At 44.9% G+C, this 13772-nt stretch overlaps 1 protein-coding gene across 1 annotated transcript in view; it reads left to right on the top strand.

Annotated features, from left to right (window-relative positions):
- Positions 1-8546: 8546 nt before the first annotated feature.
- LOC119389355 (serine/threonine-protein kinase mTOR-like) overlaps positions 8547-13772 on the top strand; it is a gene marked incomplete at its 5' end in the record, with an annotated part of 128912 nt that continues 123686 nt past the window's right edge. The window contains 2 exon segments of the mRNA XM_049414409.1: positions 8547-8676; positions 10589-10779. Coding sequence (XP_049270366.1) covers positions 8547-8676; positions 10589-10779 — 321 coding nt within the window.

The raw sequence follows: 13772 nt of genomic DNA, 5'->3' as shown, positions 1-13772 counted from the left end.
ATTATCTTTTGTTCTGTTGGCGCCGAGGCGCTCGCTGGCGCCGTTGACAATCCAGTTGCTGTTCCCTTCGTCTTTCCTCGTAGGCACGTTGCTGTTCCAGAGTCGTAATCACGGCGGTAGAAAATACGAGGCATCTATGCGGTTAATGTATATTCACATTTTGGAAGCGTGGGCGTGTAGCCTAGTAGTTAAGACACTTTGAAGCTAAAGGCCGTTAATGATGATGATAATTTTCTGTTGGGTAGGTAACTTTTGTGGAGTTACGAATGGCCGACTTATGTACAGGTTTGCCGTAAAAGTGCACTGCACACGTCATAGATGGTGGAGTGACTGCATCAGTGGTTGCAGCAGATACATTGGAAGGGGTGTGACCGCGGCGGCTCTTGTGTCGGCGCAGTTCAGTGGCACTGCTGTAGTACGACATCATATGTGGTATATATGAAAATGGGATGTGCACGTTAAGGCACTGAGTCTACGAATTCGGTTTTGTGTGCTACACCGGCATATCGAAACAAGCAACCATTCACGGTTCGTGCATCAACTGCCCATTTGGAAAGAATGTGACCTGGGTGAAGAGAGAAATTTTCACTATCATACCGGTCATGAAGCAGTGATCAAAATAAAATAATTGTGTAAGGATCAGCTGAGAAGAAAAAGAAGCTGCCTTTCACCTTCGAGTCGTCCTAGGGGAACGCACCAGAAGGGACCGTGTGATCTTTCAGCATTGAGGCACTGTTGTATGTTGCGGCATTTGTCTGCCACTTCTGCTGATTTAAAGTGCAACATTTTATTAACATCAAGACTATAGCTTTCTGGCATGAGCCCTGCACTTTGATAATCACTCAGTTGTATTTATAGTATTTTTTCATAATAATACACTTTTATTGATCCAGTATTCTATTTGCTTGTGTCGAAAAAAAATGGCTGGAGAGGTTTTTCCACAACACCCAACTGCATGATGCCCTTATTTATGCATTGTCAAGTGAAGTAATGAGTGCTCCAGAGAGCATTTTCCTCCATGGGATTGGCAACAAATCGAGATAGTTATCTAGCCCTTCGTAACAGCCCCTCAATAATTATTCTGCTGTGTGCACGTAAATGCAACTTTCTTCTCCAATGCACTTTAGCATGTGAAATTGCCTGCTCCAGGGTGCTCCAAAATAGAAATTTTTGCTGCTCCAAAAATTGCTTCAAATGAGAAGTCCTCGGTAGCATCACTGATTGTATCAGTTCCCAGTGAAGTGCAAATTGTGATGTGCTGCTTTCATTGTGCAAGCGTATGACAAAGGAAAGTTATTTTGCACGCTGAATATAGCTGCGTTGTGTTTTTTCTTGCGTCCGAGGCTTGTAACCGTCAGTAGCACGAAGGGACATCTTCGGGTGGATGCCGATAGGGAAAAATTACTTCAGGACGAAAATGGAAAAAAATATCTGGACCTCAAAGATAACTTGGTAGTCTGCACACGAGATGGCTGTCTAGAAGTGATCTTAGACCCAGCAAAACAGTATCACACAAGAAAATGAACTGCCAGAGAATAAATTTTTCATTATTTGAAGGCAAATTGCGCTTGTCTCTTACTTTTTATTTTGAACTCGTGAAATCAGGTGCATGCTAGGTTCATGTAAATACGGTACTTGGAGACATAGTTTTTATTAGGTTGAGCCAAATAAATGCTTGTCATTTTTCCCCTATTGTAAGTCTACTTCATTCAGGGTTTTCAAATAATATATTTGGATAAGTAAAGATGTGGCACCTTTTGTAAGCATCCCGTACCTTCACGGTGTATCACATTGGTTAAAAAAGGTGGGCACTAGGTTTGGATGCGGTGTGGTTTTTTTTGGCTGAGGACAAGCTTGGCCGGATTTGTGCGGCTGTGGATAAGAAGAAGAAGTTGTTGGGGCAGAGCAAGCGGCATCATGGGTGTGCTATAAAGCACCGCAAAAAATTGGTTGAGTGCGGCAGGGAAGTGGTGTGTCATATACTGTTGTCATGTGGGAAGTGCTACGTTGGGCAGATGGGCCGGTGTTTAAATAACAGATTATCAGATAATAAGGCTTCATTGAGGGGACCACCTTGTTCAAACCTGTCGTTACATTGTAGGGAGTGGAGCTGCGTGTCCTTGCTGTCAGATGCACTTTTTTATTAACATGCCTGGCGAGACATGCGTGGCGAGGCCCTCTATCGTGTTGCATGCCACCGAAATATATATTTCTTGAGCGCCAGCCACTAAATCACATCTTGTTTGTTTCTGTTTATATTTTGACCACATGACTCTTTGCACTAGTATATACCGCATACACTCGACTAAGGGCTGCTCCCCCCAACTTGGCAGTCCAAACAAGGGAGAAAAAAATCTCGCCAGCAAATGGCAGCGTCGTCGCATCTCACGTACGGTGCATTTTGTGGGAGCCACCAGATGGCAATAGCTGTCCTGCAGCTTCGTTGTGCAGCGCTATCTGTGAGCTGTGGGCACGCGGCCCTGTCTGGGAGATCTTGTCGCTCTTCTCACCGGTGCCATCGATCCAATGAAGCGATACCGATGAAGACATCTGGCGAGGATGTCCGCAGCTAGACGCCAGATATCCCATTGTTAGGTATATATATGGCACGATTAAATAGGTTTTTCCACATATGGATCGAAAATTGAACAAAAATTTCACACTTCCGTGGAAGGGCCGCACCCATCAAAATTACAGAAAAAAAGTGTGGCCCTTACACGAGTGTATACGGTATGTGTGTGTTTTTCAATAAAACTCAGTTGATAGTTTGCGCTGTGTTCGTGTGGTCCTTTCTTTGCCCCTGTTTTTTACGCTACAGTCTACTAAGATGCTGAATCAACTCGCCCAACACGCCGCTCTTCTGGAGGAATAAATGGGTCAGCTTCCTGGGGTGGTGGGCACGTCTTCCATTACAATGAACTCTTGTGCGGACAAGCATCATACAAGGGCACCATGTTGTTTATCTGCAGAGGTGTCTGCACTGATTTCTTCTGTTGCGTTGGAAGGTGAAAGACAGCTTATGCAAATAAAAATAGTACGATCTTATGTGCACCTTGATTTCGAAGGTTGAGATAGGGAAGTTTGTGCTCGAAGCACATCAGAAGCTGACTTGTGTAGTAGCTTCATGCAATAGCTACCACGCTTAGCACTTGGCAACAAACACTGCTTTTTCTTAACCCTTTCAGGGTCGAATTTCATCGCCAAATGTGCCCTCCCCCCCCCCAAGGTCGATACTTTTATTGCTTATTTAAATTGCTCGGGCGTATCTGCTTCGAACAAAAATTTTTTAGGGTGACAGTTATGTGACAAAAAAATTGTTTGGGTTGTTACATACACATGGTTTATTCATGAGTAACAAGAGAAATTCTAAAAAGCTTACACGACTTTTTGAAGAAACAATGTGTTGTAATAATAATTCACACGTGTACAAAAATAAGCACACCAGAATACGCCGCTCAACTCGCAGCAGAGCAACCGGCGCGTACTTCCATAGCGTAAGTGAACTGTGTGGGCGTGCGCACCGAAGAAAAACATTCTGTGGTTGTGCGAGCGCCTGGAAAGCAAATGAAGGGAAAAACGAATAATAATCCTTCATCTCATCGACGAGATCGAATTGGTTTTTAATCAACGAGACTGAATTAGTTTTTAATCAACAACGAGACGGAAGTGGTTTTTCTGAGTCCCCAAAACGGGAAACGCAACCACGGTGACATTGTTTGTGCAAGTCAGCGTCTGCGCAGAAACCGGTGTAATTGCACCCCAGTGAGCAATAAACGAGAGAGTAGCAAAGCAGTCACCCTTTGAGAGATTCAAAAGGAGACAGCCATCAGTTTTGTGAGTGCAACAAGTGGGAACCACCCGAAGGATGAAACCGAAACTAGCTGCCGCGCGTACATCATTGACCATTTTGAAGGTGTTCATGGGGGATTTACAGAGGCCAACACGCTTGTCTAGAAGGCAAGAATGGCACGCTCTGGTGCCGTGTATACTGACAGCATTTTGTGCCTGTTAGGAGTTCTAAAAAGAAACAAATAAGCACCACACATGCACGTGAAGAATCAGCGGTCTACCTGTGTATTTCAAATTACATGCCGATCCTGACCAGATTCTGCTTCAACGTGCCTTGATTCAAATTTTGTCAGATCCTTGTCACGGGTACTTACGGCCTGTTATAACAGAGTGGTTGCTTTTCCTGCACACCAGGTGCAGGCAATTTTGATATCGCTATTAAAGTTCGATGATGAATATCTCAAATTACCTACAGCTGTTGCGATATGTAGAAAATCAGCACGCCATAAATTTTGATGCCCTACAACTTTCTCATATAAATGACTGCCCTCAGGCCAATAATTTAAGGGTTAATGAACAAGTTCTGTTAATTAGTCCCTTCATTGTCACTTTGGCTGTGGCAAAGTACTTACGCTTCGGCGTAGAGTTCGTTTGCAAATATGACAAGAGCGTAACTATCGTAGGTTTCTTATTTTAAAAATCTGTATTGTAAAAAAGAAACACTGTATGGCTCTCGTGGCTCTTGTGGGAATGTCAGTCGTTGATATTAGAGCTGCTGTTAAAATTGGCTGTTAAATGAGACGGCGAACGATGACGATTTGTTGGGGGTATCGGTAACGCCAGTAGTTGACAGAATAGGTTCTGCTTTTGTCTCTTGTGACACTTTTTTGGGGGGCTGCGTGGTAATGTTGTGCTGGATTGTCGGGCTTAATCGTCATGGGTGCCTTAGGCTAAAAATATTTTTGCCACACATTCGCAGCAGCATTCAGAGCAGCTGTTATTCTACGTGCCAAGAAAACTGACAACTGTGCAGTGGGACACTTGTTTGGCGTTTCTGAACAGGTGGTACAGGAGCAGCAGCTGTAGCATGGCAACAGTTTTCCATGTCAGGCTTAGCACCAAGTTTATTGTGGTCGGAAGTCGGCACGCTTTGTGGATCTTGCGGCATATGTCATCGGACTAAGTGATCGGTCTCTACTTATGACATGCAAAACAGTCACGCAAGTGGGCCGCGTCTTCACCTAGGAAGCGGGAATATTAAGGATGCACTTCAAAGCCAATAGGGCCTGGGCATCGAAGTTTATGAAGAAGACTGGCTTGAAGATGACTAGTTTGGACGAGTGGACAGTTCGGCAACTACGTGAAGAACTTCCACGTGCAACGCACCCGCATGTTCTTTCTCCCTTTTCTTAATTTTTGTTCTTTTTTCTTTTCGTTTTAGACGTGCGACTAGAAGACATTCACAGTGAACTTGTAAAGCAGATATAGACATTGCAGAACTGTGTAAGAGGATGCAACGGTGCTCTTCAATTGATATCTCAACCCATAGAGTTTCTTACAATAATACCTAGAGGGGAATCTGGCGCTAGTGTCTACGCGAGCTCCTTGAGCAGCGCTTCAACCACCATGGGAATGATGGGAAGTACAGGCTTCGGATCTGCTTCGGATGGCTTTCGTTCTTGAGATTCACAACGCGTGTTTGCCTAATGTAAAACAAAGTGATATAACATTATTTCCAATTAAAACCTGCTTCATTCTTTCGTACGTAAAACTTATTACAAAAAGTTCGTGTGACCATGAGATGGAAGTGAAAATTGGACAAATTCAACCACCAGGGTATGCATTGCCCTGCAATTGTGTTCCAGATTTGGCATCACCAAATAATGAATTATTTTTTACAACACTTGAAAACAAACACGCTTCTTTTTCCCTCGAAAGTACGCATTATCTATTTATGGAAATAACAGTACTGTATTGAGCGAGAAACACTTAACGTGCCGTCTGCTACGACGCCAGGTGCGTCTGTCCAAGTGGCCTGCCCCCAACGCATCGCTCGTTTTGTTGTGAAGTCGAGTCAGAGGAGCGTGACGGTGCGTCTACTTAGCTTCGCCGTCGTTTTGCAGCTGATTTGAACGAGTTTTGGCAAGACGCGCTTATCGAAAGACGTGAACTCTATGCAATTTTTTGCACTGGCATGGGACGCTACCTCTGTGCGCAGCGGTGTGTGCACGACGCTTTACTAAAACTGCCATATACAACCTGTAAAGCTGCTACGAAACGGCAAATCAAGAGATCTGGCGGTCTTCAGGCTTTTTGAACAACAAAGGCACTGCTTGAGTGCTTTGTAACGCACCCCACTACCCATGCCTCGCGAAGAACGAAACTAAAATTGTAGAAAAAGATCCGTAGACAGTTCGCTAGCTAACGCTATCCAATCCGAAGCCTGTACTTCCCATCATTCCCATGGTGGTTGAACGATCGCAGCGCCAGTTTCCTCTCTAGGTTATTGTATGAAACTCTTATGTCTCAACCATTTTGATACAGGGCAGTGATGCAGGGCAGTGATGTACAGGGCAGTGATACTTACATTATTCACCATCTTTGAACACACGGTAGACATGCAGCAGCATTTCTGTGTGCTTTAAGCCTAGTCACAGCTGTTTCTTATGCATTTAAAGGGTCCAAAGTCATCGAACATCATTTTGTAACAATATCATCAGGTTCATTGTTTTAATATACTATGCATGCTCCTCTGATGGAAAGTAATGTCTGATGTGCCTCTTCTATCACTTCTGAAACGTAAATTTAGCTGCTCCCAACCTGCATTTTACCGGTTCCCAGGAGTGCTTTTAGGCACACCGTTTCAGTTCCACTCCCGATAATGTCATGAAACGCTCTAATCTGCATTCAGCAATCTTTTAATATAGGTAAACAACAGCAGTTAAAAATGTTTTAGAATTGGGATGAGCGCTATATTTTTTTCATTTTATTTCCTTTTCTGCAATGCTTTATCTTCCTTTAAAGGAGTACTGACACGAATTTTAGAAATTTTCGTATTGTTGCTCTTAATGAAAGTACTGGTGTCAAGAACACTAAAAAGTGTATCTTGGTTACTCAGCACACATTTAATATATTTTTAATACAGCTTCCTTGAGAAACAACTTTCAGTTTCAATATCAAGGAAGTGGTATCACAGTGACTTGTAAACACACTGTGACGTCGGTCTAAGTCACGCGGGGACAGCAATTCTTGACGTCCTTGCACCACTCTGTAGTGTGTTTTTAGTTGTACGTGTTCCACGTAAACAATGAAGGGCGCCTACTGTTGGTTTCCATTTTATCCCCGTGAACCTCCTTAGTTAGTCACTCCATCTTATTCACTGCCTTCCTCTACTGCATTTCTCGTCCCCGTGGTAACCGTTCCCTTGCTCTAACTCGTAACCGGTTGTCTGTCCTATGCACTATGTGGCGGGCCCAGGTCCATTTCTTTCTCTTGATGTTAACTAGAATATCGGCTATCCCTGTTTTACAGCAAAAGCTGTTATGAGATCACAACAACGGCTGTTTTTGGCGCCGTAATTATCCACCGCCACCGCCGTTGTTCGTAACCACTATCACGCAAAAAAAAAAAAAAAATATACAGGATGGAATGGGGTTCAAACCTGGGTCCTATGCGTGGAAGCCCAGTATTCTACCGCAGAGCCATGCCGGTGCTTGAAACTGCTTTGCAAAAGGACCCTATGCAGGCTTCATGTCGGGAAGGAAGCACATTAACATATTTTTAATAGAGCGTGGTAGAAGAATGAAATAACTACCAGGCGTCACAGGACGCGAATTCTGTAACCATGCATCGCACAATCGGAATTGCGCAACGAGTTGATTGTTGAATGCTTCCAAGCCATTACAAAGGGCTCTGCCATAATTCTTGATCGTCATAAGGCACAGCATCAACAAAGTGCACACAATGCCTTAGAGGTGTTTAGCGGGTACCACAGTTCTCCGCAGAATGACGAAAAATGGCGTAGTGGCTGGTTTCTTACTTCACTAAAGTTGTGATGATTTATAGCGCAATGGGTTCCTCGCAAGTGCACTTGTATTGGCTGCCAAGGAAGCCCATAAGGCCCCCATGATCCATTTCCTCAGCGTCTCTATAAAGTTCTCCCCCCCCCCCCCTCTCTTTCTCACGTTCATGTATGCTATATAGCGTGGTAGAGTGAAATAACGACCGGGCGTCACACAATGCAAATTACGTAACTAATCGGTCGTTTAAAGCTTCCAACCCATTACAAAAGGCTCAGCCATAATTCATCAGCCGTCGCATCACCAAAGTGCACATAATGCCTTACAGATGTGTAGCTGGTACCTCCGCAGAATGATGAATAATGGCGTAGTGGGTGTTTCCCAACTTCACAAAAATTATGATTTGTGGCATAGTGGGTATCTTGCTAGTGTACTTGTATTAGCAGCCCCAAGAGAGTTTACAACGGGCTCTAGAAATGCTGCTCTTCCTGCTTTCGCTGTGACGGTGCTGCACTTTCCGCGCAGGCCTGGCGCTTTTTTTTTTATTTGGTTGTCTTCCGAGCTCTCAAAGTTAAGCCTACCACATAAGGAAATTTTAATGGTAATAGAAATCATAATTAACAACAATGTTGTGATCGTTGCTGTGGTCCAAAAGGGGCGAGATGTGTTTTTGGGGCAGAGGGTGCTGAGCTGTAAGAAAGAAGTGCAAGGCGACAATAGTTTCTTTCCCTTCTGTAGGCTATCCGAGTGCTGGGACTGCTTGGTGCACTGGACCCATTCAAACACAAGCTGAACATGGGGATGATCGATGACTTCAGTGATTCAGGAGCAGTTGTCAGCATCAGTGTGGTTCCACCAGAAAGTCAAGGTTGGTGAATCACTTGCCCAACTGCAAGTGATCTCATGCACAAGTATTATATCCCTTTGTAAGAAACTTTCTTGGCATAAAGTGTGCATTCAGTGTTAGATCACTATAAGTCATAATAGCCTAGCGAAAGTTTTTGTTTTCCCACATTTTCCAGTGCATGCAAACCTGCAGGATTTGTACTTAATGATAAGATTTTGGTTCACAGCATGTTTCCATCTTCAAACGGAGTATTCTTATCAATGTGTATCTGGATTATAATTATATTCTAGATTATTTGTGTGTGTGTGTGTGTGTCAGTGAATGGAAATCGCTTAAACGGAAGTGTTGCTGTTTGGGTTAGTTGTTGTTCCATCACTGCAGCATGTAATAGTGCGAAACGTATAAAAACATGAAGAGACTGGTAGGCACTAAAGCTATAGTGGGATACAACTTTAGAAGCCTGCGGAATTGCCTCCTCAAGGGTGGACACGCGCCAGCCTGCACCAATGAGTGCGTACTCAAAACTGACATCATGAGCCAAATGGCCATTGGCTGCACTTTTGGAGAACATTGCAGAGTGCATGAGCGCTTGAGAATGTTGTGAGTGCGTGAAACTAAGTTTAGTGCCTACCTGCCTCTTGGTGTGTGCTGTGGTTCTTTTCTTATATGTGCTGCGCTAATACAAACTGCAGTTATGCCAAACAACTGTCTATAACAATGTTTTGTTTTGTACTTGACTGCTGCACCCTCATATGCCATTCCCAGTTAAATGAACCTCCCGTTCAGTGGAACATGTTTTCCCGGTTTCATTGGGTTCTTTTTAACGAGATCCTCCTGTGCGTACAAGACATGCTTAATTTTAAAAAGCTCTGGCGTATAGCCTTTTGTGTTTTCAAATTATAACAAATTCTAATGAAAAGCCTTGTCACCTTCCGAATACAAATGGTGTACCAAAGTTGTTAAAATTGAATATGTACACTTTCATTGAATCATCCAAATACTGCTTTAATATGTAGCTGTGCTTTGATTGCCAATTGTAACGTTATTTTGGCACTCAAAGCACGGCTGCATGTTAAGGCAGTGATTAATAGTAGGGGGCAGGGAATCCATAAAAGCAGCCATTTGCAGCTGATACATGAATAGCACTGTATGAACATCGGAACAAGAGCAGTAGCTTTTATCTCCAATGTCTTATGACTTGTGACTCATGTTCGACGACCAACTAAAGGCAGCAGGGATATTTGCTGCTGGTAAATTATCATACTTGTGTAAGGGAACAAGTAAAAGCCTCATAGTCACCAAAGACTCTAGCAGGCTCCTGAAATGCCATGGATTCTAATAAGCAGCGGGATCAATAATTTCAGTGCATTTGCAGAGGCATATCCGTGCAGCGGAAGGGAAATATTATTACCAGCTTCAATGGCGTAGTGAAGGCGCCAGAAGACATCCACTCAGAACTGCACAGCTTGTGGACAAGCCATCCTACCTAGAACAAAATTAATGTTGACCAGGACACTGAAATACATATGTAAATTCCGACGAGGTTAGAAGAGCCCTGCAAAGCATGTCCCATGAGCAATTAACAGTAAACTTCGTTATGTTCATTTGACCTTCTATGTTCTTCCATTTTCTTTTTCAACATCAAAAGCTTTCTTTTTAAAAGGGAAATATTCAATATCAACTTAAACAAAAAAAATAATCATTTTAGGGAGAGAAGTGGTCAATATATCAAAGGGTTAATGAACCTAGAGTGCCACCTTGTTCTGTAGGTTGAGCAAGAGAGCAAAAATTACTACACTTCAGCCCATTTGCTGCACATGAATATTAAACTTGCTCATCATTGAGCCATGTTATACACTGAGCAGTTTGCGTGGCCTGTGAATAATCCGTGACAGAGCCTGAGAGAGTTGCATGGTGTGCTTGTTGCCTTCAGAGCTGAGTGCCAGCGAGATGCTGGTGAGCATGGGCGGGAGCTTGGAAGAGTTCTACCCAGCCATGGTGGTGTCGACGCTCATGCGCATCATGCGTGACCCCACACTCAGCCAGCATCACACCAACGTCGTTCAGGCGGTCGTGTTCATCTTCCAGAGCCTCGGCTTACGTTGCGTCCCATATGTTCCTCAGGTTGGTGAATCACCGTGATTGCTCTGTTCTCCTCATTAGGGTTGCTTGGAGCATTTGACAAATCCCTGTAAGTCTGCTCATACTTGGCGGATTAGAAATTTTTGCAGCAATTCTTCGTGCGGCAATAAACTCCGATAGTGAGGTCAGTCAATGATAACTTGGAAGAGTGTTGCAGGGCCCCTTTAAGGTGAAAGCCTTATATACGGTATGTCTCATGCAAACGTGACCGTGAGTGAAAAGACGGCATTGACTCGAAATTGTACAAAAGGTCACATGAGTACATGTTTGCCTCGTGGCTCGAGGCACATAAGCTGCTATGCCTTCACTTCGTCCTCGCAGCATTAATGTAACTAAAAAGTAAATAAAATGGTGTTCATGTGACTCTGTGTCACAAATGAGTGCTTTAACCTCATTTGAAAGCCACGTCAAATCACAGCACCAACCACGCCACGGCACAAGATGCCAACAACAGCTGCTTCTACAAATATGCCCCCTCACTCCTTCCGGAGAAGGCACCCCGCCAACAGCCAGCATGCTTGAAATCAAATGCTCGCACAAAGGCTGGAACAATCGAGAAATGAAGACACAATGCCATGTCGAGTGAGGCCACGGTCGTTCCCAGCCCTTTACAGTGCTTTGCACAGTTAAGTCGTGTCGAAGACTCTCGAACCCGGGCATAACCCAATACTGTATATGTGCACGGAGTACTTCAGTCGGCCAGACAAGAAGTGTTGTGTTATGATGTAGTGTCGTCAGTCAGTTGGTCTAGGAAGAAAGTGCTGAAAGATGACCCCGTGCGGTCACTGAAGTACAGTCGAACATGGATATATCGAACCCACATATATCGAATTTTCAGCTATATCGAACTCGTAAATTATCCCCTTCAAAATCCTTTGTAAAAGTATAGAAATTCACACGTCTATATCGAACGGTATTTTTACCCGCCATTGGATATATCGAACGCCGCGTGAGCTGGAAGGCACGCTTCGGCACTCACTGAGCCCCGCGATCTTCGCGGCACCGCGCCTCAGCTAACGCCTGAAACGCTCGAAAAACGTGAGGGCGAGAGGGCTCGGACTGTACTCCTGCTGGGCACCTTCTCCAACTTGTGGAATGGCATTTTTTTTTGCTTTTTTTTTCTCTCTCTCTCTCTTTCTCCTACGCTCTCCGCGTTACCGTCGGCTTGGAGAGCAGGAACGAAGGAGCTGGCGGCCTCCTCCTTTCGCCTTTTCCTTTTTTTTTCTTTTTTTCTTTTTTTCTTTTTTTTTTTTTGTGTTTTGTGAGTTTTGATCAGCCAACCACAGCCCGCTCCTTTCGTATTTGCTCAGCCAACCACGGCTCGCGCCTTTCGTACATCGCTGCTGCCCTCGCAGGTAGCCCGGGCGCCCGGGTAGCCACAGCACCCTCTAGAGGGTGTTGGTAGCCATCGCCGCCATCGCAACTGATCACGAGCGCTTTGTTGGCGGAGTTCACTTCCGTGAGTTGTCGCATACCACTGCATTCCTCTTTTGCGTGTATGCTCCCCTGCGAACTCAAAAACATCGAGCTGAAGTTTCTGCTGGCCAACACGACAGCGAAGCTGCAACCGCTCGACCAGGGCATCATCAAGTCCTTCAAGGTGGGCTGAAGGTTGACCTGCTTGGTGCCATTCAAATGGTGACGGGCGCCTGGCGAGACGTGAAGATGGACACAGTGGCCAACTGCTTCCGGAAGGCAGGCTTCGTGACGGCGGAACTTGCGCAAACCAGTGAAGACGGCGACGACAAGCGCATAGATGACGCATTTCACGAGTTGTCGTCCCTCTTCCCAGCTGCTGTTCCACCCGAAGCGTCTGCGGACGATTTTGAGGAAGCGGACTGCAATGCTCAGGCTGTTGCGAGCGTCGCTGACGAGGACATTGTAGCTGCGGTCACAGGGACCCAGGATGCCCAGGCCGACAGCTCAAGTGGCGACGAAGATCGTCTGGACAAGGCGGTGGCTGCACGCGCGTACTCCGCCGCTGAAGTGGCGGCAGCGTTCGGCTCGATTCACCGTTTTTGCGGCGACATGGAGTGAACCGGGCTGTCGCACCTGGACAGCCTCGATAAGATCGAGGCCAGCGTCATTAACTTCATTTTGAAGACGAGGAAGCAGGCCAAGATAAGCGATTTTTTTTCGCGCAAATAAAACATTCTGTTGCATCGTGTGTGTGGAATTAATTGTCATTCTTGAATGCGCCGATTGTAGGTGATCGTCCGCCACTGGTAAGGTCTCGGGGTCTGTATTTTTTTATATCGAATTTTTCATATATTGAACTAATTCACGATCCCCTTCGAGTTCAATATATTCGTGTTCGACTGTAGTGTTTTGAAGGTGTGAGAGAAATGCTGGTGTGGCTTGGTTGAGTGGCAAGTGCTGGTGTTGGGGGGCACTGCCCCCTTAGCGCCCCCCTCCATCCCCCTGCTGACATCAGTGGTACAGGACATGCACATGTCATCACTAATCACACAACAGCCTGCACCTGCCTACATCAAAGCAATGACTCAAGAAACTTCTTTATCGGACTAAGCTAAAGACTGCATGCTCACATATTTTTCTTTCATCTTATCTATTTCATAGGCTTCAATTATTTCCTGTGTAGTTCTGCCTCGGGTCCTTTTGAGAATGCGGGTGTTTTTGAACACTGGGATGCAACCACAACTCTGACAGTGAATGCCCAAAGGACCTAACACAGCTTTTATGACATTGTACAAGTCTTCCCTAAGTTCCTTTGACATGTGAATGCATGTACGTAGGCCAAACTGGCAAGTGCAGTGACCCACAGGCCCCAGGCAGAACTACATGTGAAGTAATTGAAGCCTATGAAAGAGACAAGATGAAAGAAAAATGTGTGAGTGTGCCACCTTTAGCTTTGTCCGATAAAGAAAAGAAGTTTCTTGTAGGGATGGGCGAATAGTCAATTTGAGGTTCAAAGCGAATCCGAAGCGAATAGTGATTTGGTCGAATAATTTCGA

The sequence above is a fragment of the Rhipicephalus sanguineus genome, chromosome 4, assembly GCF_013339695.2.
Source record: "Rhipicephalus sanguineus isolate Rsan-2018 chromosome 4, BIME_Rsan_1.4, whole genome shotgun sequence".
In the NCBI taxonomy this organism is placed as follows: Eukaryota; Metazoa; Arthropoda; class Arachnida; order Ixodida; family Ixodidae; genus Rhipicephalus; species Rhipicephalus sanguineus.
The sequence above is the reverse complement of the archived record's forward strand: the minus strand, read 5'-3'. Positions and strand labels throughout refer to the sequence as shown.